Source organism: Anser anser (assembly GCF_964211835.1).
Source record: "Anser anser genome assembly, chromosome: 22".
In the NCBI taxonomy this organism is placed as follows: domain Eukaryota; kingdom Metazoa; phylum Chordata; class Aves; order Anseriformes; family Anatidae; genus Anser; species Anser anser.
The window spans coordinates 4,940,730-4,967,692 of record NC_139743.1 but is presented as its reverse complement, the minus strand read 5'-3'; the positions used below and the strand labels follow the sequence as shown (position 1 = coordinate 4,967,692).

The 26,963-nt window shown below is 60.3% G+C and overlaps 1 protein-coding gene across 1 annotated transcript in view; it reads left to right on the top strand.

Annotated features, from left to right (window-relative positions):
• Positions 1-212: 212 nt before the first annotated feature.
• Positions 213-26,963, top strand: part of LOC310885182 (nectin-1-like) — a 60,184-nt gene continuing 33,433 nt past the window's right edge. The window contains exon 1 of the mRNA XM_083808176.1: positions 213-1,130. Within this exon, the coding sequence (XP_083664302.1) occupies positions 1,049-1,130 (82 nt within the window). The 5' untranslated portion in view covers positions 213-1,048. The remainder of the gene's footprint in view (positions 1,131-26,963) is intronic.

The window sequence follows — 26,963 nt, the reverse complement described above, 5'->3', positions numbered from 1 at the left end:
GGCCCCGGCCCCGGCCCCCTGAGCGCCGCCGGGCTCCCGGCGCCCCGCCGAGCGGAGGCAGCGGCCGGGGGCTGCCCAGCCCCGCCGCCGGAGCCACGGCACGGCCCAGGGCTGCTCCCTGCTTCTCTTCGGCTGCTTTACACCCCTCCAACCCCCACCCCCCCACCCCCGATTTGATTTTTTTTTTGGGGGGGGGAAGCTTTTCGGTCTTTTTTTTTTTTTTTGGAAGCTTTTTGCCTTTTTTTAAAGGTTTTTGCTCGTTTTTAAACCTTTTTCCTCTTTTTTTTTAAACCTTTCTCCTCGTATTTTTAACCTTTTCCCTCTTATTTTTAACCTTTTGCTCTTCTTCTAAACCTTTTCCCTCTTTCCTTAAACCTTTCCCTCTTCTTTTAACCCCTTTCCCCCCTTTTTCCTCTTTTTTTCTAACCTTTCCCCTCTTTTTTAACCCTTTTTGCTTCTTTTAACCTTTTTTAACCCTTTTCCTTTTTTAACCCTTTTCCTTTAACCCTTTTCCTTTCTTTTACCTTTCCTTCTCTTTTAACCTTTCTCCTTTTTCCTTTAACCTTTTTCCCTTTTTTAACCCTTTACCTTTTTTTTTACCTTTCCTTTCTCTTTTAACCTTTCTCGTTTTCCTTTACCCTTTTCCCTTTTCTCCCTTTCTCCTTTTTTTTTTTTCCCCCTTTCTCCTTTCTCTTTTAACCTTTTTCCTTTTTTTATCCCATCCTTTTTTTTTTTTTTCGGCGGATTTCCCCTCCCCTCCCGGCCAGCCCCTCGGACGTGCTCGCTGCCCGGAGGAAAGCACCGCGCCCCGCCGAGCCCCGGGGACCCCGCGGATGTGCCAAGCTCCCCCCGGACCCCAAAGCCTCCTGCCTGCTCTCCTGCCGCCCTCACCGCCCCTTTACCCTCCCGCACCTCCATTTTTTCCTTTTTTTTTTTTTTTTTTTTTAAAGCAGCACCGCGGGCGGGGAGGGCTGAAGGAGGGGGGGGGGGGGGGGGGGCCAGCGACGCTGCCAGACCGCCCCTTGCCCATTTCTCGGAAGGAACTCTCATGGCTTCACAGCTGCACACAAGTTGCCCTGCATCTTGGTGGACTATCGGAGTTTGCATCCTGGCGGCCGCGCTCTCCCCAGGTGAGCCGCTGCCGGCCGGACCCCCCCCGCTCCGGGCTTGGGGCTCTGCGGGATCGGGGCAGCCCCCCCGGGGCGGGTTTTGGGACGTTTTGGGGGGGTAAAGGGTGCTGGGAGGGACGGGAGAGGCTTTTTGGGGTGCGCCTCTGGAGCAGGTGTGGATGCATCTGCCCGGGGGTGGGAGGGGGTCGGGGCCGGATCCCCCCCCCCCTTGGTGTGGGGAGGAACAAGGCGATGGTTTGTTTGGGAAGCAGCTGCAGGCAGCGGGCTCCCCGGCCCTGCGAGCCCAGGCGGTTTTGTTTTTGCTTTTGGGATCGAGCAGACGGCTGGCGAGGCACGGCAGCCGGGCTGCCCGGGGAAGGGAGCCACGAGGCTGGGTGCTGAGCCCAGATGTTGCGGGAGGAGACAGCGAGGTTTCAGCCGGCCCCAAAGTGCCCCCCCCCAACACACACACACTTCCCACGGGCCCTTTTGCAGAGGGGCTGGGCTGCTCCCGGGTCTCAGACCTTCCCCGGCTTGCTTTGTGCTTGGCGTGCCTGGCTGGGGTTGTTGGGAAGGAGATGGGCAAGGATTCGGGCCGTGTCCCCAGCCGGGGCTCGGTGCCGCACTGGGCTCCAGCCCAGCTCTCAGCAGCGGGTGGGCGACCCGTGTCATAACGTGCCCGGGGAGGGGGGTTCTTCTGCTGCCACACAGAAGGGGTTAACGCCATCCTGGAGGGCTGTGGAAACGTTCCCGTGGCAGGGCGACCAGCACTTCGGGTTTGCAAGGCTTGTGAACGAGCTGGGAGGCGAAAGCCGGACGCTTGTTTGCTTTTTCGAGGCGATCTGGGGGTGGCAGGGTCTGGAGCGGGGGCAGCGGGCGCGTGTGCCACCCCCGGGCAGGGGCGAGGGACAGCCTGCGTCTGCAGGAGTTGTGGTGAGGATGGGGGGGCAGTGCCTCTGTTCCTCCTCTCTTGGGGCTAGAGGAGCGGCCGGGCTGGCTGGGCTGTGAGCTGGGGCTGCGGGCAGCAGGGCGTGAGCCAAAGCTCTGGCCACCAGGGCAAACGCCAGGGCCGGGGGGCTGCGGGTGGCGGCAGAGCTGGAGGTGGCATCAGCCCGGGCACGGGAGGTGGGCAGAGCGCAGTGCCGGGGGGGGTCCGGCTGAAATGGGTGAAGGCAGAGGTGAAATGGGGGCTGGCTGGTCGAGAAACCGGGCGGCTTGGTGAGAGGGGAAAGGTGAATGAAGAGAAACCGGGTCTGGGTAATGCCTCTGTACTGCCGGTACAAAGGGATCTGCTGTGCATTGCAAAAAGGGGTGATGGAAGGGACAGCCTCGGGCTCCCTGCACTCCTCTGTGCTCCAGGCAGGTGCCTGGCTGAGCTCTGGAGGAGGCTTAAAACTTTCCGTGCAGTTCCTACCAGGGGCTTCCCTCCCTCCTGCCCCTCCACCAGGCAGCCCCGTGCGCCAAACCCTCCCCACGGCCCTGGGAAAGGCGCTGGGGCTGCAGTGACGCTGCGGTGACTGTGCCAGGTTAACCAGAAGGGGTTTATCCTCCCCCAAATCCCCGCAGGAATTGCTTCCACCGAGGAGAGACACTCGGGGGCAAGCCTGGCATTTCACCTTGCCCTGCCACAGGAGACTTCTTCTCCCCACCTCTTCTATTTCTGGCTGCTGTCGAGGCGCTGGCAGCACTCAGACAATCTCGTCTCCTGCCACTCCGAGGTAGCCCGGCAGTTTGTCCTCCCCTGACAGCTCTGCCGGAGCGAGCCGGCGCTGGGTGCACCCAGCAAAGCAAAGGGCACGGGCAGGAAAAAATCCCTCCCGACCCCATCCGTCGGGATCACGGGGTGCCCTGCAGCCCGCGTGGGTGCCACTCTCGGCTGGACCAGTTCGGTGGTGGCTGCAGCACGTTTGTGGGCTGGCTGGTGCTCTGCTACGCGTTCGTTCACTCATCCCTCCCAGTCATTCGGGGGCTTCTGTGGACGCATCCCGGAGCTGCGGGGAGGGAGCAGCACGTTATGGTGCTGCACAAAGCCACCCCGTGCTGACGGTCCTTGCTGAAGTTCGGGTCTGGACGGCACACCGAGGCAGGTTTGGCAGTGTGTTGTGCCAAAAGAAGCTGGGGGGATATATGGAACAAGCCATATGGGAGCTCCGAACGCAGACGGGCTTGCTCATCAAGGAGAAGGGGAGAGGGTAACTTAGGATTCTCTGCTAGAAGTGAATTAGTGGCTGCGGGCTTTTTTTGGAAAATGCTGTTTGGTACCTAGCACCGGAAGGATGGGAGGAAGGCAGGAGACACCACGGGCTTTCTGGAAAACATTTGTGCCCGTCTGATCAATGCCATTTGATTTTTGTCCCCATCCACGCACACCGCTTCCCCTTTCTGCCAACGCTGCTGACAAGGAAATAGTTGCCCGCTGTAGCAGCTGTAAGGAGCCCCTTATAAAATCTGTTTTACAAATCGTGCTCAATGCAGTTGTCTCCATCATCCAAAAAGGGTTCAGAGCAGGGTTCCTGCAGCCTTCCATGCACGTCTGCCTGCCTGCCCGCCTGGGGCCCCTAGCCAGGTCCCACACGGCTGTGGGATCGGGGTGGCAAGGTGTTAGTGCGAACAGGGGCTGTGGTAAAGCCGTAGGGTGCTGGGGAGGGAAGAGGCCCGCCAGCTGATTGTCAGAGGCTACGAACACTTGTGGTTGGATTTATGCTCTGCAGGCTTTAACAACCTGCCCGTGTATCCCCGCATGAAGCTCGGTGCAGCTCGGGGTGCAGCCACGAGGAGCGGAGGCCCTGTTTTTGTCCCCTCTGGCTGGAGACAAATTCCTGCCTGCCATCGCCGGGCTACCTCTCGGGCTCAGGCAGGGCCCTGCGAGTCTTCCTCTGCGAAGTGCTTTGAGATCCCCAGCGGGGGAGAGCCGGGGAGGTGTTGGAAGCCGTGGCGTGGGGTTTTTTCCATCGCGGCTCTCGAAAGCGGCACTGGCTGACCCAGGCCTCGGGTCAGATGGGGCTCCAGCTGCAGGGCGGGCTCCTTTGGGGAGATGGGGCAGCTCTCAGGGCACGGGCAGCAGTCACAGCATGCCGCTGCAGGATCCAGTCCGCCCTCTTTAATGTCCCGAAACAGCTTCCAGAAGGCCAAAAGTCGCCGAAGTTTTGTTCGGCCTTTGCTTTGTTCGTTTTTATTTGTTTCTGTCCTCCTGAAACTCCAAAACGACAACACCAGGCTATGTCAGGAAGCGAGGCAGTGCCCTTTGCTGATGTTTTCTCATTAAACCCGGCTCGCTGCAGGGGAACCGACCCGGCGAGTCCTCACCCGGCGTGAATTGGTGAGCGAGGCTGGGAGGCAGCTGAGCCCCCGAGCAGCCGTGCTCAGAGCCGGGGCACGGCCGTAGTTTGTGCTCCTTGCTCTCTCAACCAGCAGCACTAATCAAGCAAAAACCCCCAGCCTGATGCACACAGACCCATCCTCAAAGGGCTGTGCAGAGGCAGGGACGTCGCCACGTTGTGGCTAGTGCCAGCCGGGTGCTTGCAGCCAGCTGGTGGCCCACGAGGTGCCGGTGGCGGCGGGGCCGGGCGCATCCCTCCTCGCGTCGCCCCTCCTCTGGGCTGCAGCCGGGCCGGCCGCGACGCCGAGCTTGCAGGGAGGCACCCGAAGGATCCTCTGGGCACCGCGCACGCCTCAGCTGAATCACGGAGGGAACCAGAAGAGCCGGTTGGCGTGACCTGCTTCCCAGGCCCGCGCGTCCACGGGCACCCCGCGCCCTTTGCTCGGGCCACTGAGGCTGGGGACAGCAGGGACAGCCCATCCCAAGGCGGGCACAGCAGCCACAAAGCCAGGGGAAGGCTCTTTCCCACCGGCAGCACCCCGGGGAGCTGCACAGCACCGCCAGCCCCGGGGGGAGACGGGGACAGCACCCGGGAGAAGGACTTTTGGGAAGAGCAGAAGGCTGCAGTGAGTGCTGCAGGGAGGAGCTGCTCACTCCTCGGATGGACAGCCATGGTCCTCAGGCCTCTGAGAAGAGGTTTGCATCTTGCAACATCATTGCTCAAGGTTGTGGAGGCTCTTGCTGCCATTTTCACAGGCCAGCAAGGCGCAGCAGTGCGAAAAGCAAGAGAGGGACACAGGGACTGCGACCCGCACAGCCCCTGGAGATGTTGCATTCAAAACCACGTCGTTAAATGAGGGCAGCGCTGATGCAGGGTGAGCTGGTGCCGCCAGCCGCTGGAGCTGGGACCCGGTTTGCACGTGAGACACCTCCGGTGTTAATTACCAGAGCCCCGCCATCCCAGCACAGAGAATTCAGAGCTCTGCACCGACCCCAGATCGATGTTGCAGGTGAACGTTTGCTTAACTAAAGCACGAAGCCTCCCGTGAAACGTTCCTTTGCTTTCCCTCTAGCTGCTGTTGAGCCACAGGCACCCTCCTGGCCTTTCGGTTTCCTCGGCTTCTCCCAGGGGAGGTTCAGGCCAGGTGAAGGTGATGCACCAAGCGTGCAAACCAGCCTGGCTCCATGGGGAATCCGTGACAGAGGAGGAACTCCTGCCCGAGCTGCCCAAATGCAGAAGTGTTGTCCGCAGGAGGAAGGACAGATTTGCCTGATCTGCAAGTTAAACCCCCGGGCAGGCAGACAGGCACCGCTCTGGCCTTTCACCATGCCCCCGTGCTGGGTTTCAGGTCCTGCCTTCCCACCGTGTCACGCACTAACAGGAGGGAAGTGAAAGTTGCAGGTTCAGGGGCTGTTGTTCTCAGCACCGAGTCGTGTTAATGCCCTCTGCTGCCGTTTCTGCCTCTCCCTGCCTCCATGGGCACCCAAGGAGTTTAAGGCACTGCTGTCCATTCGCTCTTTCTCCTCGTCCCTGGGGCTGATGCAGTGTTTATACCGGCTGGCATCGCAAAAGCTGCAGTGGCTCTCGGCTCTGCAGCAGTCCCGAGGCAGACGAGCAGCAGCTGCTGGCGTGAGAGGGGGAGCACGAGCTGCAGTCCCTGCTGCGTGCCCGTCCCAGGCTGCTCGTGCCCCACATGGCACGGGTTTGGGGAGAACCTGGCCAGCGTCGCCGGTCCCTTTGGCTTCGCCGTGGCGTGCTGGGGCTGGACCCAACCTGCTGAACCTTCTCGTCTCCATTCCCCTGCTCTGGAAGGGAAGGTGCTGAAGGAGGTGACCGAAAACCACCGCACGGGGCTGGCCGTGTGCCTTCCCGACTGCAGGAGATGGCGAAGTGGCTCCGTCTGCTCCCGACCGTGCAGGAATGTTAGGGACAGGCCCACAAATCACATCACTGCCTCGCAGCAGCGGCAGGTACCAGATGGGCCACCTGGCTCGGAGACAGAAGGTGCTCCCAAGCCTGGTTAGCCACGAGGGCTCTGCCTCCATCTCTCTTCTCAGCACTTCTCTTTCTACTTGGGAAAACCCCGTAAATCGGACCGAGCTCGAGCCTGTTTTTCCTTTCCCGTGGAAGATCCCTTCCTCCCCCCGTGTTGGAGGGAGGCACCCGCAGGCAGGAGCAGGACAGAGGGGCCGTGCAGCCCGCAGCTGGTGGCCAGCATCCAGCCCCGCCGCGCTGGGGACAGGCGAGGGCGGCTCCACGCACAAAGGCGCAGCCGTGTGGGAGGCACGGGGCTGGCACCGAGCACCCCGCGGCCACCTGAGAGCAAACCCTGCCTTGTCGGGGGGGTCGGCACGGGCTGCCATGATGGAGGGTCCGTGGCCACGTTGTGCAGAAACAGCTTTCAATTCTTATCCACCAGCGGGATACCCCTGGACTGAGAGGTGTGCTAGTTGGGAAGGGTTTCAGTGCTCATTTTCACTGAGAGACGGCCCGAGGAGGAGGTCTGGGGGCAGAGCTCTGGCTAAGGACTCGGTGCTAACATGTAGAAGAGGCCGATAGGGCTCGAGAGCCCAAGCAGAGCCCTTTGATTAGAGGATGTTGTGCCGAGTGTCCTAGCAAAGCCGGGGTTACACACCGTCCCTGATGGGCAGAAGTCATAGACCAGGGGAGAGTTTAATACGATGAGCGGGGATTACTGGAGGCAAACACAGAGAGCTGGCTAGGTGAGGAGAAAGGTCAGCATCTCCGTCACCGTCTTCTCACGGTTTCTGTGCCGAGCAGCTCAATATTTCGCCGCGTGAGACACGGCAGCACTCGGGGCAGGGGCGAGCAGCGAGGGCGGAATGAACCCTGCCCGTCCTTGACCAGCCCAAACAAACTGCCTGAGCTCAGAGTCCGGGGCTGGGTGAGCTGTCAGCGCCCCGTGGCGTCACGGCTTCCCCCTAGCCCAAACCCACGGCGCTGCCGGAGGTCCCCCTGCCTTGAGACCTCTCCTCGTGCTCCCCTGGGTAGGGGCGAGAAGCAGAGAGGTGGTCCTGGAGTGCAGCAGCCCCAGCTCTCCCAGCTCCAGAGCCGCTGTGTCGCAGGCTGATGTGTGCTGCATGCCCACGGAGTAAATGCCAGGGCAGGCAGGGGGACACCTTGGTGCCAGCACCTGAAATATCCTTGCAAAGCCTGCAGTCAGGAACACATCGGTTGCACTGGGGAATTAAGTTGCATCAAGTTATGGCTACTTCTTTCATGGTGAGATGTGTATAATGTTGTTGTTTTGTTTTTTTTTTTGACTTTCCTGGGTTAGGTAATAAGCACTGAGACCCCTTGTAGCCCAGCCCTGAGTCACCTGCCCACCAGAGCCCTTGTGCTGATGGGCTGCGTAGCCTGGGGGAGAGCTAAATCTGGAGGAAATGTTAAGGATGGATGATCAAAGTCTGTTCAGGGGCTGGAATTGCACACAGGAAAAAGATCTCCCCTGCTCCAAGTTGCTCCCAGCATGCAGGCTGCCCTCGCACTGCCGCTGCTCCTGCCCGTGTCGCCTACCCAAGGCCTGCGGCACTTGGGGCTGTCGTGGTTTGGCAGAGCCCAGCGGAGGCGACGGCACGAGCCGGCGGGTGCTGGGGCTGCTCGTGCTCTTCCCATCATCAGCGGCACCGGCACGGGGGCTCGGCACCGACCGGCTTTTTGGGGACGCGGGGGGGAAGCGAGGCTGTGCCCATTTATAGGCATTTGGGACAGGGCCGTGTCGCACAGCAGCATCCCTGCCATCTCCTAATTCGGATCAGCTGCCGCAGTTTCCATGGGATACGGGACCCCTCTGGGCTCTGCTGGCAGTGCTGCTGGGTGCTGTAGTCTGTGGTGTCCCCCCCCCTGCTGGACACGCTGGAGCTGGGGATCTCGCTTTGGAGGGATGAGCTCGTGTTCTTGGATTTTGGGGCTGAGACCTGGGGGTTAGGGGCTGAACAGGGTGGTCCCAGCGAGCCCGGGATGGAAACCTGCAGGACACCGATCGTCACGGCTTCAAAGCCAAGTGCTCCGCTCCTTGTGTCAGAGTGCACATGGTTTCTTACGAAAGCCTTTAGAAGAAGCTCCTGGCTTTTCCCTTTGAGGCCACGGTTATGAAAGGCACTCGTGCACCAACACGTGAACCGACACGCAAGCACCACTTCTGCCCCGGTGCTTGCCCCAGCGCGGGCACGTCCAGCCCGCGGGCAGCGCTCCCGGCTCCCCGTGCTGCTTTTCCCCTGGGTCCCGGGGGTATTCAGAGGAGGGGACGTGCTGCCATGGCTCGGGACACCTGCAGCACGGCCCAGCTCAGCCCCTGCTGCAGGGGGACGCGAGACCCAGGCAGCAGCAGCGCCCTCCTGCAGGCAGGGCACCCCATGCGGGACAGCCTCTGGCCATCCACTGCATGCTGCAAGGGGACCTGCACGAGGCCTGAAGCTCTCTGGTGCAAGTTTGGTGCAGACTTTTACTGGTGATGGGTCTGAGCTTGCCAAACCTACCTCAGCGGGATCCCAGGGACGGGGCAAGGCTTAGTGGGATCTCCTTGCAGAGGGATGATTGCAGCGCGCTCTGATCTCGGGAGGCAGCTTGTTTGGGGATTTGCTTGGTGCTCTGATGTCTAATGGGTGTGTTCGTGTATCCCTTTGATACAGGCGGAATGGGATCCTCCTGGGAGGATGGCAGCAGTCCTGGAAGGAGGTGGGAGGGATGGGAAGGAGAGAGGCTTGCACAGAGCACAGCTCATAAAAAGGGGAATGCTGTCAGAGCCCGAGGACCCGGGGGCAATTAGGGGCTGAGTTACGCAGGAGGAGCGCGGCAGCGGTTGCAGAGGATGGGGATGCTCCAGCAGGGTCTGGTTTATCCTCAGGAACCCAGAGAGCAAGGCTGAGGACACGGCGTGTGGCCATGCAGGGCTGCTCCACCTGCGCTCGGCCAGCCACCGACGGGATTTCCTAGACGGCTGCCCGAAAGGGAGCCGGCCCCGCTCCCCGCTCTGTGCAGGGACGGAAACGCTAACCGGCAGGGACATTAAAGCATCAGAAATTAAAACTGGCGTGGTGATTCAGCGCAGGGTGCCGCCTGCATTCCCCTGCCCCAGAGCCCAGGTGGCCTTGCCACGCAGCAGGGCTGGGACGTGCTGCTCGGGGGGGGGACACCACGCGGGGCTGTGCCGGCTCCAGGGCCACGTCCTTCACTCGACATCCAGCAGCAGGTCCCTGCGCCTGGCCCCGCTGCGTCTGATTACAGGCTCGGGCTCCCAGCCCAGTAACCCTGGCTGCTGATCCCGTGGGGGTGCCGGGTCACCTCCTGTCCCCTGGGACCTTGTCCCAGGCACAAGCAGGGGCAGCGCCGGAGTCACCCCCCAGGATTCAGAGGAGCTGCTCTGCCTTTGGGACTGATCCAGCTGGGAGGTGGGAGAGCCCCCCAGCCCCCAGTCCTGCTGGGAATTCGGCTTCGCAGCCTGCAAGAGCAGGATGGGGATAGGAACGAATTCTCCGGGGCTGATTTTTCCACTTATCACTCTCTAGAAAGAATATTCTTTCTTTCTTCCTTGGCATGGCAGGAACAGACTTTCAAAAATGTATCCTGATTTTTAAATACTCTTTTCGCCTGTGGTGTAAATACTAAAATGTGTTTTTTTTTTTTTTTCTCTCCCCTCTCTCCCGGAGTTTAAAAATATCGCTAGCCTGGGGAGGTGCATCTTTCAGCGAGATTTATAACGGCTGCTCTCAAGTGATGTGGAAAATGAGCCTCCCTCTGCCCCATCCAGCCTGGCACCTTCCAAGAATTTATTTCCTTTATTTGCGTGAGCCTAGGAATACTTAGAGGCTGCATCTCCGCCCAAGCACTCTAATTATTTAAGTTTTGTTTATGGCCAGGCCCTGGGGAGGCGAGTAGGTCCGGGCTGCCAATCCCTGCCTCGTGTGGGTAATGCAGCCCTGCGTTACGCCGCTTGATAATGCCCAACAAATCCTGGGTGCTGTGCCTGCTGGGCATCACCCCGGCTCCGTAAATCCGTCGAGATTTCGGTGTGGGATGTGTGTGGCCTCTGGTGGGCAGGCTCTGCAGGCAGGGGGGAGTTGCGGGGCCGGGGGCTCAGCCCAGTGCTTGGCACCACCCTTGGGTGCTCCCCGACCTGGCCGCAGCCCTTGGGTGCCTCGTACGGGGCAGTGAGGAGCGCCCTGAGGAGCGCTCAGGAGCGAGCGAGCGGGATTTTGGTTGCATTATGACAAGTGATGGGGAGACAGAGTGAAGGCTGTAGGCTGTCTGCCTGCTGTAATTCCAATTAGCAGGGGTAACGTGGGCAAAGCCTGGCAGCTGAATTGATCCCGACTTTGTACAGGGAGAACCCACAACACGTTTTGCAAAGGTCCCTGGGCATGGGGCTGTACACATGTGCTGCCGTGACAGGACAGAAGCTGGGTATATCTGTATTAGATCGTCATGCCAGGGCCAGCCAGGTAAATAAACCCTTTCTAGGGCTGCTTTTGCCTCAAAATACGCTGCGAAATGGCCTTGAGCCCCGTGGGACTGGCTGCGCACGGGGCAGGATGGCATCTGGGCGGGCGTGGGGTTTGTCCGGACGCAGCCGCTCCTCCAGACAGAGCGCACCCGGGTGAAGTCACCCGGCAGCCATCTCCTCATGGTGCTGGGGAACAAAAGCTGCTCGGAAGGGGGAGGAAGGAAGGAGGGGGAGTTTCCCTCTTGCTCTTCAAGGCGACCCGGCAAGGTCGGAGCGAGGCCCGCTGGCGGAGGCCGTGGGCAGGCTGCCTGTGCAGATGCTGCCTCAGCTGTGCCCTGTCCGCGGCTAAGGGGAGGACTCCAGCTCGCAGCTCTGCTGATATCGATCCGAGGCCTTTCACTGGCTCTAAATTCACCTCAGAAATATAAGGCTAAAGTCACACTTTTCAGATATATGTATATTTTTCGCATCCTTGACGTCCCAGCGCTGCCGTGCCCGCGGAGCACCTTGCAGGCCCGTGGTGCTCGCTGGCAGCGGGCGGACCTGCCGCCTCACACCGACTTCCACCGGGCGTGAATCAGCTTTTACTTCAAGGGAAAGCTTGGCCTGGAGGTGATGGCAAAGGTAGGCTGAGCTCAGAAGGGCTGGCAGCGTCTCTTGGCTTTGCCACAAGCTCCCTGGAATATCCTTGGCTAGCTCCGTTCGCCTCCGTGTGCCTTGCCCTGTCCAAAGCCGCTGCTGGCTGTCCTCGTCTCCTACCCTGCATCTGCAGGGCTCCTCGCCGTGCCCACGTGCCTCCCTTCGAGCAGGAGATCATCTAAAAAGCACAGGGGAAGGCGACTCCCCTTTATTCTGCCATTTTCCCCAGCAGCCGAGATCACACAGCTCCTTGCCCAGGGATTTTAGAAGACATTTAGATTTTAGAACTGTTTTGCACGATTTGCACAAATCCTCTGCCAGGGCAAAGGCCGGACCCGGTTTCTGAGTGCGTGGTGCATGGGTTGGAGCTGTGGAGGTGGGAGGACGTGGTCCATTGGCTTCCCTGCTCGCTTTCCTTTTGATTTTCGCCCCGCCAGCATTGCATTTGGGTCACTTCTGGTTTGCAGTCATTACCTGGGGGGCGGTTTGATGGTAGGTGAGGGGTGCAAAGATGCTCGGTGCAAAAGCAAGGGGGCAGCGGGCTGAGCCCCAGCATCCTGCTGCAGCCCCCTCCCTGCCCCTGCTGCCCCCACACACCAGGCTGGCAGAGCTCCACGCTGGTCAGTTATTACAAAAGCCTTGTCGGGACAGAGAGAGGAATGGAAAGTTTAAAGTTCGATAATTGTTAATTATTACCCGTGCTTCCCGTGAGACCTGCTGGGAAAAAAAAAAAAGAAGCAAACCCGCACATGCCTCTCTGCTGCAGAGGTGTTTTGTGGGCCATTTGTCTCTGTCCTGGCCATGCCGAGTCCTTCCTCGCTGCCTTCTTCCTGCCTCCAGTGGGATTAATAAAGAGCTGCTGGAGAGCTTCTTATCTCCGAGCCAAATGATGTTTGTAATACGGGGAGGGGAGGCAGCTTTGATCCAGGAAGAAAGCAGGGCGAAAAAAAGAGAAGGGCTATTGGGGCAGGGGGTGCGGGGCAGGCTGGGCTGTGCTGCTGCGTGGGAAGCTGGCACGGCTGCTGCTGTGCCGAACCTGTTCTGCAGAGACGAGCTGTGGGTTTTAGGGCTTGCCGGGCTGGGGAAGAAAGGGCTGGAGCAGCTCCAGGGCCGGCACGCCAGCCCCGCGCTCCGCTCCGCTGGGGGCTGTGGCTGCGCGTTTCCCTCTTGCAGCCAAGCCCGGTGAGAGGGCCGGGAGCCCGCTGGCCGTGGGAGGCTGGGTTTGGCTGTTTGTTGGGAAGGGCGTGGGTTCTGGTGGCGGAGGAACCCAAACACCTGGGGTTTGTACCCATTTCTGTCGCCGGCCTCCCAAGCTGGCTGGGGCGAAGCGCTGCGCCTGCCTTGGGACCTGCTCTCATCACCGAGCACGTTCGGGGTGCCACAAACCACAGCCTCCCAAGGGGTCTGCCCCCCAGCAGAAACCCAAAATCCCAAGGGACCCCTTGGGAAGGAGCTGGGGGTGCTGCAGACGCCCCCGTCCGAGCCTGGAGGCTGCCAAGCGCCTCCCGCTCCCTCCTCCCGGCCGCATCCAGGCTGGCAGCAGCGGGAGCCCGGAGGCGCAGGGCCACACCTGAGAGGCAGGACGGGCCCCGGCTCTTCTCACGGGTGTGGGCTGGGAGCCGGTTGGGCCGGGCCGGGCCCCCCCCGAGGCCAGGAGCCCCGTTCCCGTGCCAGGGCCGCGGGAAAGGCAGCAGCGTGGCGCGGGGAGGAGCGTTTGGCCCCGTGCATCCTCCCCGCGTGCCAGGGGGACGTGCCGCGCACCTTCCCGCACGTAGTCCGGGATTTTTGGGGTACCTCCAGGAGGGTCTGGGTGTTCGGCGGCTCCAAAGCCTCGTGCCACAGTCCCATGTAATCCGCAGGGGGATTAGCAGCCTGGTTTTATCGTCACCCATCCCAGTCTGAACCCCTCTGGGAGACCCAGCACCAGCTGAGCCCTGCGCCCTCCCGCTCTGTGATCCCTCCAACCGAGGGCTGGGGAGGGCAGGGGGATGCTCCAGGTGCCTGGCAGCACCCAGCTCACCCCATAGGATGGGGAGTCCATGGGTGATGGGTCCCAGAGGGTTCCTGCCCCTCGGGAGGGGAGCACAGGAGTCCCCCCGTGGGCACGTCCCTGTCCCAGAGGCGTGCGGCCGCGGCCCCGCATCGCTGCCCCTGGGGTGGGCTCGGGCTGCCCAGGACCATCTGTTCATTTTCGGCCCGTTGCCGTGGCGACGGGGAGGCTTTGAGATGGGGTTTCACCAGCAGCAGCGGTTGGGGGAACGCCGGGAAAATAACGCAGGCGGGGAGAAGTCTTCCTTTTCCTGGGCGGAAACGGAGGGGAGAGGGAGGGATCCAGCCACGGAGCCTGCGTCCCGGCCCCTGCCTCCCCCCGCTGCTCCCATCCTGCTCCCATCCCCGACACAATGCACGATATCGGCACGCGCCCAGCCAGAGAGCAGCCGTTTTGGTCCCATTGTGCCCTCCAAGCCGCGGCGATGTCCCTGTCCCACCACTTTTCTGTCCACGGTGGCTCCCCAGGCTGAAGCCACCGGTGCAGTGCTGAGCCAGGGGACATCTCCGGCATCGGTGCTCGCGCTCAGCCCCGGCGGTGGGAGCAAGATTTGGGGTTCCTGCGTGCCGGGCTGCGTTGGGGCCCCTCCTCTCGCCATGCAAAGCCTGCGGTCGCAGGGGAACACGTCTGCAGGTGGGCAAGTGCTGGCAAGCGGGCTGCGAGCTACGCCCTGCCTGGCCGCCTGCTCTGCCCCGGCACCGGAGGCGAAAGCGAGCTGGAGGAGGCTGGGGAGAGTTTGGCCGTGGGATTTTACACGCAGGGTCCCTGCTCAGAGCTTTCCCTGGTCCTTTGCACTAAATAAGCCCGGAGCAGAGAGGCCGGAGGATGTGGCTCGCTGCTGTCTGCGTATGGATGCGTGTATCCGTGCGTGGCTGTGTATAATTTGAGTGGAAATGGCTTTTAAAAAGCAAACGAAAGAGGAAGCAACAAATAACTATCTGCTTGTAGACAGTGAGATCCGGGCTAATGTGTGACAGACGAAAATGAAGCGAACGCAAAGTGACAGATTGACAGATAGACAGACATGTTTGTGCGCCGCTTTAGCATCCTTGTGGAAACAGGAGATAATTCGGGTTGCAGAGGACCTCGTCAGGTCGCCTGCCTACCTGCCGAAGCAGACGGCTGTGCTAAATGCCTTTTTTTTGAACCAAATTCCCATGGAAGAGACCAGTACAGGGCTGTGCATGGGATCGGCGGGCAGGAGCCTGGTTTTTTGTGCCCACGAGCCAGGCGGGGGGCAGCAGGCATCGGGGAAGCTCTCCCCACCTGGGTGCGATGCTGGCAGGAAAGGCAGCCGGGGCTTCTCGATGATGAGGCTTTTTGTTTGTTTTTACTAAATCTAGGGAAACGGGATCGATTAAGTGAGTTATCGCTGTGTACCTTGCGCTGGAGGCCTGCCGTGCTGGCTGCAGTCCCTGCTGGGGGATTTTCTCTGGCTTTAAGGTTTCCACTGGACGTGTCCCTGGACCTGTCTGCTCCCGGGGCAGGACGGGGCACTTGGGACCAGAGCCGAGCCTGTGGCCCTGAACACAGCCCCGGTAGCCCAGCGATTGCTGTGGGAAGCAGAGAATCAGCCCCGTGGCCCTTGTGAGTGTAGAGCTGGCGTAAAGTCACCTTCCTCCCGCCTCTCGTGTCCCAGATCCGAGTGCAGCAGGGCTGAATGTCACCTGCTCCCCTGGGACTCGCGATTTACAAGCGCTCATCCTGCTCCTTGTTTGCAGAGCAAATGCCCTTTTCCTGCTGGCTCTGCCCTCCCTGCAGTGGGGAATCAGCATGTTTTGGGCTGGAAGCTTCTCCCAGATTTATGAGCTTGCTGTTCACCTTGAGAGTACGGCTTCCTTGCCCCGAGACAGGTCTGAAACCCAAAACACCACTTGCTGACTTAAGCAAACGCCATTGATCCTCCAGCAAGTAAAATTTCTTCCTTTTTGTCTATTTTAGGACGCGAGTCGTTGAGATTCTGTTGTTGGCCTTTCTGGGTTTCTCTTTTCCTCTGCTGACAGGAGTCCCAAAATATTCTGAGCAAAATCAATACGATTCAAAGAGAACTCTTCGGTAACACTTAGGTGGGACATCGCCTCCTTGCCAGAGACCAAAAGGAAAAGAAAACACCAAAAATCCTCCCCTCGGCTCCCTCTCCCCTTGAAAAGCAGCGTTCTTTAATTGGCTTTTAATCTGGGGAAGAGGAGAGCTGTTTGCATTGAATTGGTAATAGGGGATAATATCTTACCCTGAGTGATGCGTTATTTGATCTCTGGGCATCAGAAACCCGAGCGTACGGCTGTGAAACCGGGGGGAGGGACGCCGGGGCTGGCTCGGGGCCCGAGCAGGAGCACGGCTGCTTTTTGATTTCCGATCATAATTAGAAATAAAATGGGGAACAATCACCTTCTGTCCTGTTGCTCCGGGGCATCGGGTGACACTAGGAAGCCCGGGGAAAAGCCTTCGAAGGATGGCACGGAGCGCGCAGGCGGCGTTAGCATCACCTATCCCCGCGTGGCACGGGGCGAGCCGGGGCTGCAGGCACAGCCTGGCTTTGAGCTGCAGGATGCTGCGGGGGTGCACGAAATGGGCAGCGCTGGCCTGGGGGCTTTGTCTTTGGCTCCCACCCACGTCCAACGCTTGTGCCCCCCCTGCCCCTGCTCAGAGCTGAGCGATGCAGGAAGGCGTCTGCACGGATTCCTGCGGCTACACGCTCTGGTTGCTGGCCGAGCACCGCTCAGCGTGGTCCCACCCCCCCACCCGCACCTCTTTTTACATCCCCAAACATCGTTGTCAAGCCACGGCCGCCACTCTCCTTTGCAGAGGGAACAAAAGGCCTGAAGCACGCGGCAGCGCCTCACCCTCCCGAAGCCGTGCTAGCTCTGCAGAGCTCTGCGGCGGGGTCCAGAGGGGAGAGCATTGACGTGAGCAGCCCTGGATGGGGCTGTCGGTGGCTCGGCCCCGCGTTCCCAGCAGAGATCCCCCCCAGCAGCAGCGCTGCGCCCAGTGACACGTGCTCTGAAATGCCTCCTGGCTGCACGCTGACTCAGGCGCACATGGGAGGCTCGGCGGGGACGACACCATTCGTTCCCGGCTGGCTCTGTTTGGTTTGCTTCTTGCTGCAGCTGCCTTCGGAGCAATAAATAGCTGTGGATCCTGCTTGTGGTCTGCGTGAAGCGGTTAATATTTAATCAGAGGGCTGGAGCTGGATTCGGTTGGTCGGCGAAACACGAAAATCACTTTTTCTGGTTTTAGAGCTAGGCAGATAGGGCCAGCCGTTCCAAAAAGCTCAGGGTCAGCTCTTAATTAATCAGTTATTCTCAGATTGCAGCGTGCTGCTCGGCGGCAGGTTTCCCAAACACCTCGGTTCCCAGCGAGCCACCTTCCCAAATGCCAGAGCAGCTGAAACGACTGGCACCCAGGGAGAAGTATTATTTATAAAAGAAGTGCCACGTCCCTTCTCCTGCTCCTTCTCAGGGTTTTACTGCAGGTCTGCTCACGTGGTTGGATGCAGGTGGGAGGGATAGGACCTGGCTTCCCCGGCGAGCCTTCCCTCTGGCTCCGGTGGCGTTAGGCAGCCAGGCCCTGCACAGCCATCAGTGCAGAAACCCTGCCGCAGGCTCCTGGGGGAGAGAAGCTGAGCTTTGATTCCCCCATTAGCAATTCTGGCCACCGACAGAAACATTTGCAGCGGGCACCTATGGTTGGAAGCATCCTGGAGTCCGCAGCGGGGCCATCTGGCTCGTTGCTTTACTGTTCCCCACAAAAAGCCACCTTCGGGCCAAGGTCAGCCCACAGAGGAGGCACGCAGGTTTTTGGGGGGCCCATTGCCAAATTAGAAGGTGGCAGCATTCAGAGGGGAGCCTCCAGCGGCTCTCCTTGTCCCCAGCCCTGAGCCGAAGGCAGTGCCGCAGGCAGGATACCACCCAGCGGCCGGGCTGCAGCATCCTGCCCCTCCCGGGCCCCGGGGAGCTTCTCTTCTCCCCTTCTCCCTTCTTTTGGAGAGACGCTGGCACACTAACCTCCAAAACCTGCTGCTCACCTCCAGCTACAGCCTCTTTCCAGGGAGACGGGGGCGAACCCTGCCCGTGCTGGGAGCCGCCAGACCCCACAGCGCCGCGCTGGCAGAGCTCGCTCCCAGCTCCTGGCTCCTGCGCCCCTGCGCAGCGCCCACGCAGGATCCCGCTTGCTCTCGTTTGCAACATTTCCACCCTGACTTGGGCTCGCTTTAGGAATTTTGGCAATCCGTGGAGATCTCCTCCAGTACGTTTTGCAAGGCGAGGCCTCTGGATTTACCATCCCCTGGGAATAAGCAGCGGGACAGCCGAGGCTTAGCCAGCTGGTGTTTGCCGTGTGTAGGAGGGCACGGTTTGTTTGCGAGAGGGGGACCAAGCACCGGCACGTCAGCTCTGCTTCCCGCTGATGGGAACATCGTGCCCGCTAAAAAACAGCGACTGGATTAGGTCAGGGAGGCCGGCAGCCCACCCCCCAGGGGCCAGCGCCGTGTCAGGTCTTGTTTCTGCAGGAGCAGGGCGCTGGGTGCCGGCCGTGCCGGTGGCTGCAGAGGTGGAGCTGGGGCTGTGGCACGGCGCTGGACCAAGTGCAGCAACTGCTGTGAGCTGCTGGGGATGACTGGAAGAACGGGGAGCGGGGCGACTGCCGGGGATGGGAATGCAATGCTGGGTTTGGGTTTTTTCACCACTGGTAGAGGCACCGAGTGCCTGCTCCCTACCGTCAGAAAGGCTGGGAGAAGCTGACCGTGCCGTGCTCTGGCATCTGTCACCCGTGGTCTCCTTGAGCTGTTGTTCAGGCCATAAAAGAAGCAGTGAATGCGTCTGAAAAATGCATTTTCAGAATGCATTTTCTGAAGCCGAGAGAAGACCAGCCCCCTTTACAGCCCCACCAAGTCGGTCTCTTGTCCCCTTAACCGAACAAAGCATGGGAATTCTGCAGCTTAGGGCAGATTTGAAATTTTTCCCTAAATATTGCTGGTGTCCTGAGTGCCAGGTCCTGTAGAGATGTCAGAGGAGGAGCGGGTGAGAACCCGTACAGGTTCTGGAGGCCATGGGGGACAGGGCTGTTCCTGTCCGCCACCTTGCACGGCCCCGTCCATCGGCGTGCAGGGGACACGTGGTGCAGGATCCGGCCCCAACCTCTGCACAGGCGCGAGGGGAGGCGAGGGTTCGGCTCTGCTGGAGCATCCTTTGTGCTGGGCAGGCCGCTGAGGCTTGGGGATGGAGTTCAGGGAGTGAACAGCACAAAATCTCTCTGTTAGCACTTTACGGTGCTGATTTTCGGTTGCAGCGGCCGTTCCGTTTGGAAAGGTGAACGCGTACTCCGGCTTCGTAGGAGTCAATTAAAAATAAAACCGAGGGAGCGGGAGCGGTGCTGGAGCCCAGCGACGCTCCTCGGACATTAAAGTTGCGTCCTTTCAAGCCTGGATTTTCACTTCAATTTGCCACAGGCGGCGGGATCTGACTCGGAGCGCTCATTAGCATAGAAATGCTGTTGGTTGCTCTGCATTCCTGGCCCCATCGCTTTGTTCCTGCTCATGGCGGGAGCCGAGATGATAAAACCTTCCCCCAGCATGGCCCCCCCTTCCCCCGGCTCTGCCGAGCCCCCTCCCCATGCTCGGGGATGCTCGTGGTGGGGAGAGGGGCCGGGTCCAGCAGTGGGATGGGGATGGGGAGAGGGGAATGGGGACAGGGATGGGGATGGGGATGGGGCAACAGAGGGGAATAGGGATGGGGATGAGGAAGAGGATGGGGATGGGGGTGCAGATGGGGATGAGGGTGAAGAAGAGGATGGGGATGGGGATAGGGATGGGGATGGGAAATGGGGGTGTGGATGGGGGTGAGGAAGAGGATGGGGATAGGGATGGGGGTGGGAAATGGGGGTGTGGATGGGGATGGGGCAAGAGAGGGGAATAGGGATGGGGCTGGGGATGGGATGGGAAATGGGGGTGTGGATGGGGATAGGGGTGCAGATAGGGATGGGTATAAGGAAGAGGGTGGGGATGGGGATGAGGAAAGAGGATGGAGATGGGGATGGGGATGGGAATGGGGGTGGGAACAGGGATTGGGGCCAACCGCCGTGACCTCCTGCAGTGTGACACCGCTGACCGAGGCGGGAGGGAGCTCGGTGCCTGGCTACCCCGGCGGATTAGCCAGCAGACAGCAGACATCTGCGGGGAGTGGGGCAGGGGGCAGGGCTGCTGTCCTTTGTTGTTGCTTTTCCGCTGTATGTGGCCAGAATATAGGTCGCCGCCTGCACAATAGGTTCGTGCTGTCTTTGGGGGATTGCCTCTGCTTTCCCGAAGCAACGAGGGAGGAAAACGTTGGCTTTGCCCTGGGTCTGCGTCAGTGAACGTCCTGGTGCACAGGATGTACCCCTGCTCTTATTCCTGGTCTGAGCGCGTGTTTTTGGGCGAGAATCCTCCCTTTGTCTTGCCTCTTTTTGCCAGCAAGAAACAGCAAGCGAGGCTGGGAAGTGCAGGGGCTGCGAGGTGGGGTGTGTGCCTCCGGGAAGGAAAAGAGCTGATGGACCACAGTGGGATCTTACGGATCCTCCCCTTCCTGCTGCTGCTCGTGGATGCTCCTCCTGAGCCCCTGTCTTTGCTGAGATGGGGAGCAGCATCAGGTCTCGCAGCGTCAGACTGGGGGTCACAAATTCCTCCCCTAAACCAAAGGCGGCTGGCTTGGCGCTGCCTCCGTCTGCTGGCGCTTCAGAGGGGCAGCCGGGGTGGGAGGCAGAAGAGGCCGAGCATCGTTTTACAGGGGCTGGGCTGAGCGCCGGGCCCGAATGCTTCATCTTTAAGTGATGAGTCAGAAACGCGATCCGCTCGCAGGGTTGGCTCCCAGAGAGGGGCAGTTTGCAAAGGGAGAAGGAAAAAGCCCAGAGCTTTGCTTAGAAATCGGGGTAGGAAGTCGCCCTGCCAGGGGGGCTCTGGGGGAGGAAGAGGTCGGTTCAGCCGATGTTCCTCTTTGCGGCTTGGGATTTGGGGTGTCCGGGTTAAAACATTTTCAGGAGGCCGGCACTTTGTATGTCATTTGTGGATAGAACAGGCTCTCATGCCATGGGCTCTCCAGCGAGGCAGCCCCTGTAAAAAACGTAGAGCTTTCTACAGAGAGGGCCGGGTTTCTTCTCCTCTTGCCTTTCTGCCCCTGCAGCCTTAGGAGCATTTCCCTAGGTTGGTGTCATTTTCTGGAGATGCTCAGGAGCTCTGCAAGGGTACAAGATGGGCCCTTCCGTGAAGCCTCCTCGATCACCCCTTGTGCCTTCCACCATTTCTTAGTAGTGTTTGTGTGACAGGAAGGGAAAACACAGGGATGGGAAATTAAATCTGGAGAATAGATGAGAGATTTATTAATTTATGAATATGGCAGAACTAATTAATGTCTCTCCAAGATTCATCTCCTTGCCTGGGTTCCCGCATGCCAGTGACTCAGTCCCAGGAGTGACATTAAAGTGATGGAGAGGCTGAGAGGAGCTTCATGAGGGGAATGAAGAGCAAAGCACGCAGCCCGGGCAGGCCGGGCACGATGGCGGAGAAAGCTGCGGATAAGTTAGAGCAGGAACAAGCGGGCAGGAGCCGAGCCATCGCCTCCCTTTCGGCTGCTTGTGCCCACTGGGGGTGATGTGGCGGGGCAGGGGAGAACCCAAACCCAGTGGTGTGGCTGCAGGCTGGTGTCTGCACCCCAGCAGGATCACTCTCTGTTCATCTAAAGGTGTTGACCAAAAGCTGAAGTCCCCGGGTGCTTCTGGCAGCAGTTTACATGGATTTCGAGCTGCTGGAAGGCCTCGCTCTCCTTTCACTTCTGCTCCTGTTAATGCGTGATTTAATGTGAGGGTGGGCAGAGTCCTGCAGTCCCTCGGGATGCCAAAACATGCTGATGAATCCCTTGGCTTCAGCCCCTGGCATTATCAATGAAAAAGCCATTTGTCCTCAGTACACAGTCCCTTCAAAAGTGCTCGGTTCATTTTCTTCTCCATCACCTTCAGCGCATCGGGGCCTGGGACTCCATTTAAAACCTATTTGAACAGTGGTTCAAAGGCTCCACCACGTCTTGGTGAGGTTCTGCAGGCTATGTATCTAGTCGGTGACTTTTCTGCATCCCTCAAGACCTTTTGCTCCGTTTCCACTTTACAAAAAAGCGAAGGCAATGGACTGAGATCAGTTTTCAAACAAGCTCGCTGTGTACTGCGAGGGTCCTTGGGCCTGATCCTTCCTCAGCAGGCAGCAGCAAACAAAGGCAGCCGGGCTCTTTGAAGAGCCGTGGCTAGAAAAGGCTCTTGTGGTGCTTTTTGTTGCTGGACATCTTTGCCTTCGTGTTTATGACGTGCGGACGTTTCGAGGCAGTGTCGGCAGGGGAGGGCCGCTGCAGCGGGATGGGGTCAAGTGAGCATCCTCAGCTCCCTGCTTCCCACCTTCTGGGTGTGTGACCGGCCGGTGGGCAGCAGGGCTCGCTCCCCGGGCCGCCCTGCACAGCGTCCTGCGTCCCAACGGGGTGTGTGGGCTTTGCAAAGTCTCTCCTTCACGGGATGTGAAATAAGGCAGCGGGCTGCAGACTGTAGGACTGGAGGCTGACTTCTGCGGGCGCTGGCTTTGGACCCAGCTCCTGCCCTGCAGCACGAGGGCTGTGATGCTGAACGTGCTTCTTCCTCCTGAGCAGTGCCTCAAGTCCCCGTGGGTGGCCTGCCGGGAGGGACAGGAGGATGGCCGCCATCTGCACTGCTGGGAGGACACCCTGGGAGGTGTCGAGGTGCAGCTTTTATTGCAGAAGCCCTCTTCCAGCCTCACCCTCCCCTCTTGCTGGGGAAGCAGGAGGGCAGAGCAGGAGCCGAAGCGGACGGGAAGCACCGGGAGGGCAGTGTTTGGTTTGCAGGGATGCAGAGGAAGGTGCCGGGCTCCGGCCCAAGGCAGCTGTCGCACGAAGGAGCTCGCACCAGGAAGCCCCGGCCCCGCTCTGCCCCGCGCCGCCGAGCTGCATCTCCGGGAAGGTTTCTCATTTCTGGGCTGGGTTTCTCTTTTGGCTGCTTTGTTTACAGGGGAATAAATGACACAATCAGGCGGCCTGATCTTCTGCGCTGGGAGGGAGGAGAGGACTGATGCAGATCTTCACTGCTGCTGCAATCAGCTTAGCCGTTCCCAAGGTTAAGGGGCTGCCGGGATCAGCCGTGGTAGGGAGACAGAGACCCTGCTCTGCCTGCAGGGAGGGCAGCAGGGCTGCAACCAGGTCGCTTTCCCAGTTTTCCAGCCCTCTCCTTTCTCCCTGCAGCAGTGCCACGCTTTCTGAAGCCCGTCACAGTGGTCGGGCACCAGCCAGCCTGGACCTTTCCTCTTCTGTCCTCCGTGCATCGCGCTGCTTCGCTCCGTGCCCCTCGTCCCTGGGTGGCACCCCTTCCCCTGCAGCTCCTGGCTCTCTGTCCCACCCGGGATTTCACATCTGGTATCCCTGTTGGCTCAGATTTGTTGGGGTAAAGCAGGGAGAGCAGCCAGCACCTGAACGCACACCTGCCAAGCTGCTGCGGTAGCCACAGCCCAGTGCGGGATGGAGAGGGTGGAGAGGGAGCGAGCGTGGGAGAAAAGGGCCTGTGTACGAAATATTCCAAGTGGGGAAAATTGGCATGTTTGCTAATGCTGCAAAGAAGGAGGCTGCCTTTTCTCAAGCCCTGGGGTGGGTACGTAGGCAATAAAGGAGAAAAAAACCACTAGGAGTGAGAGCCGCCAAGCTGACAGCCCAAGCAAGCTGAAACCTGCCTGGCGAGGAGGCTGCTCCGGAGCGGGAAGGGGCAGGTTCCCTGTCCCGACCAGCTCTGCACGGCCCTTTCTCATGGAAATGGGGCCCAGGGTTTCCAGGAAGAGCTGGCCTTTCGGTCCCTGGAAGGAGCTCTGCCCCCTGCCCTCAGCCCTCAGTGACTTCAGGCTGCTCCAAGCCTGTGACCCCAGCGTGCGCCCAGGTGGAAATGTGAGCCCAGCTCCTCTCTGCAGGTCCCAGCTCCCAGAGCTCGCCCGGGTCCCAGCTGGAGCCACGCTGGGGCTAGTTTGCAGTGATCCCCCCCCGGGCTCCTTCCAGCACCGTGCCGGGGCTTTTCCCTCGTGCTCAGCTGCGGAGAGCCCAGCACCGAAGGAATCAGAGAGGAAAGCTTTATGGGGCATGCTGCTGTGGCAGCTGGATGTCTCCGCTCCAGAGGACTGTCACAGCCCTGCACAGCGCCGTGCCCGCAGCCCTGCACAGCGCCGTGCCTGCAGGCGCCGCCGGTCCCTGCTCTGGTTCCCATGCCACACTTGCAGCTCTCCTCCATTCTTGCATCAGGGCTGCTGAGCATAGCCTGGCCTCACTCCCTGAGGCTGGAGCAGGAAGGACAGTGGTTCCCCTGCCCTAAACCATCCCTTGGCATTAAGCTGGGAGCTGGGGCAGGTTCCTCAGCCAGCCAGCACGGCCACGCACGCCTCCGCCTGCTTCGCGCTGCCCCGTGTCTTTGGTGGCCCTTGGTCCCCAAGCCACGGGGACTCGCTCCGTGGCCCTCCTCGCTGACATTTCTGACTGAAGCTGCATTTCTGGGGCAAGTCGGAGCAGGCAGCCCGGTTTCTGGTCGGACTGGCTTTGTTTGTGCTCTGGGAGAGCCGGGGCCGTTGGCTGCCGGCCCCGTTGGGGAGCGGAGTCGCACGGTTGGGGTTGGGGATTGGGGACGTGCCGCAGCTTGCTGCCCGCTGCTCCCCCTCTCCCCGGTTCCCTCCCAGGGTTTTGAACTTTAGGAGACGTCTTCCTGCAGAAAAGGGCGTGAAACGGTGCCAGAGGGAAGCAGAGAGGGGAAAAGGAGAACGGCAGAGACAGGTGGTTCTGTCTTAGCGGGAGAAACGTGCTGGAGGTTGAGCACGGAGCGCCTGTTGGGGACGTAGGGGTTGGAGGCGTGGGGGTGGCCAACCACCTCCAGGAGCTCCAGGCTCTGGAGATGCTGGGCTTGCAGGTCCTGACCCTTGGGGAATGCTGAATCCCCCATCTCTGGTAGCCCAGGCTACTGAGCCCAAGCCTCCTGCTTGCCTTCTTGTTGTACCCTCTGAGACCTCTGTGCAGCTCGAAGCTGCTCCATGGAGAGCTGGACATTTTGCGGGTAGCTTTGGTTTGGTGGGTTTGGTTCCCTTTCTCCTGTTCCCTCTCCTCCATTCGGCCCTTTCTCCATTTTTCACCTGTTTCTCCAACCCTTTTTTTTTCCCATGCCTCCCCTCTCTCCCATCCTTTTGTCTCGTTTCACCCCCTTCCCATGTGTCTGTAGGATGCCTTTGCCCAGACACAACAGACGCTGAAGGGCAAGACTGGAGCTACTCTAGATGCAATCTCCATTTTGCTCAAGGATCATTAATTACCTTGATGATTAAATACAATTAAAGATCCGTAAGACCTTTCTGATATCAGAGCCATTAGCAAGGGCAGCTTTTAGGAACCTTCACCAGCGGTAAAACAAAAGGAGGAGATAGACCAGTAAATCAGGGGATCCCAATTAAAATCCGTGCTTAGCTCATTAACCTAATTACGCATTGCGTCGCGCTAGCCTGAGCTACACCGAGGGGGCAGAGAGGGAGCAGCGGGGGCAGGCTGCCCCTGGTGGGCTGTTTGTGCCCGGTGGCTCTCGCCTCTTCGAGAAAATGGCCTTGGAGGGGGGATTTCTGCACAAGTCAGAGAAACGTGTGCCAAGCCCTGGAAGCTGGTGCAACGCCACGTGTGCCTCCTCCCCCCCTAAATGTCATTTCTACTCCCACCCTCCTCTGTACCCCCTGTGTCTGGTGGCGTCGCCAGCACCAGGGCAGGAGCCCCGCCACCTAATTCGCCCTCCGGGGACGGCAGATGGCACGGGGGCCTCCCCTTCCCCTGTCCCCAGGCCAGATGCCTGGCCGTGCTGGCGATCCGACGGCTCCAGCAGCTCCGTGCAGCTGAGGTCTGGGGCTGAGATCCCGCTCCCAGCATCTGTCCCCCCAGGAGCTCCTGCTGGTTATAGGATCGGGAAGGGGGGGCACGTGCTACCCGGGGACCACGGCTGTCCCACAGGGCAAGGGAAGGGAAGAGAGCCCTGCTCCCGGATCCCGGTGACTCATGGATTTCAGCGTTTTCCACACCAAAGCGTGAGCGCTGGATCCCGCGGTGTGCAGCTGCATCCCGCGTGCCTCGCTGCCTACGTGTTTGTGCTCAGAGGGCCGGGAGGAGGAGGCAGGCCCCAGCACGTCCTGCCCAGAACCAGTCCAAGTTGGAAAAGCAAGTCGGAGCTCGAAGGGGTCAGGGCGCGGCTCCCCGCGTGGCAGGGAAGGAGGAACGGGAGCGTGCTGGAGCCCCCGAGTCCCGTGGGAGCAGGCTGGGGCTTTCCTGCAAGCGTGGAGAGAGAAAGGGAAGGAGGCAGGGAGCCCGGAGCAGCTCCTCGTGGAGCTCTGCGTGGGGCCCGTGCAGCTGGGAGGGAAGAGGTTTACCCCGTAACATCGCCGCGTCCCCATCAACTGCTCCGTGGGGTGCTTGGGGAAGGGGGCGCGGGGAGAGCAGAGAGGGGAGCCGGGCATTTGCATACCCTGGTATGGAGACACACAGCCTGCCGAGCAGCCTGCCACGTGGGGGTTATTTGAGCTCCTGATGGGGAACAGTGCCACGGCCTCGTGTGGCTTCCCGTGGCCGGGGTGACTCAGCTGCAGGGAAATGCCCCTTGCCCAGCGCTGCCTCCCGTCCGGCTCCCCTGGGAAAAATTCCTCCCTTCCCTCCCCTCTGCCCGCAGATAAACACACCCAGACACGTTTGTCTTTCACTCGGGTGTGCTGCGGGCTTGTCAGGGGGATGGCAGGGATCCGGGGGGACCAGAAGCCACGGGGAGCTGCTGGGAGCTGGGAAGGGCCGGGCAGGGTGGGGACGGATGGGCTCGGATAGGCACGGGGAGCCCGGAGGTGCGAGCAGCCTGCGGGTGGCTGAGATGGGATCTGAGCTTCGTGGGGCCGGTCCGGAGGGCTGCGCAGTGGTGGGGGTGGTTTGAGATCGCAGCCTCTCCTTGCTTATTTGGTCTGAGCGGGCACCGAAGGGGCATTTCCCTGGGGCGTCTTCTCCATCTCACAGCCCCTCGTCCCCGTGCCTGGAGCTTGGGGCACGAGGCAGCTGCCTTGGCTCCGTCCCCAGGGCTGCCTGCAGCAGAAATCCATGGCAGAAATCGGGATTTCAGCAGCCCTTGGTGGCGAGGGGGGCTTGACGGAGGGGTTCCCCTGGCACAGCTCAGTCCCCTGCTTCTGTTTCGGCCCCGCCGAGCTGTGGTGAGGGTGTTTGTCCTGGCAGCAGGCTGCTCGGTGCGAGAGCAGCTGGCCAAAAACTTGCACACCTGGTGCCAGCCGGAGCGGGGACTGCAGAGGCAGCCAGGAGGCAGAAAGGTGACCA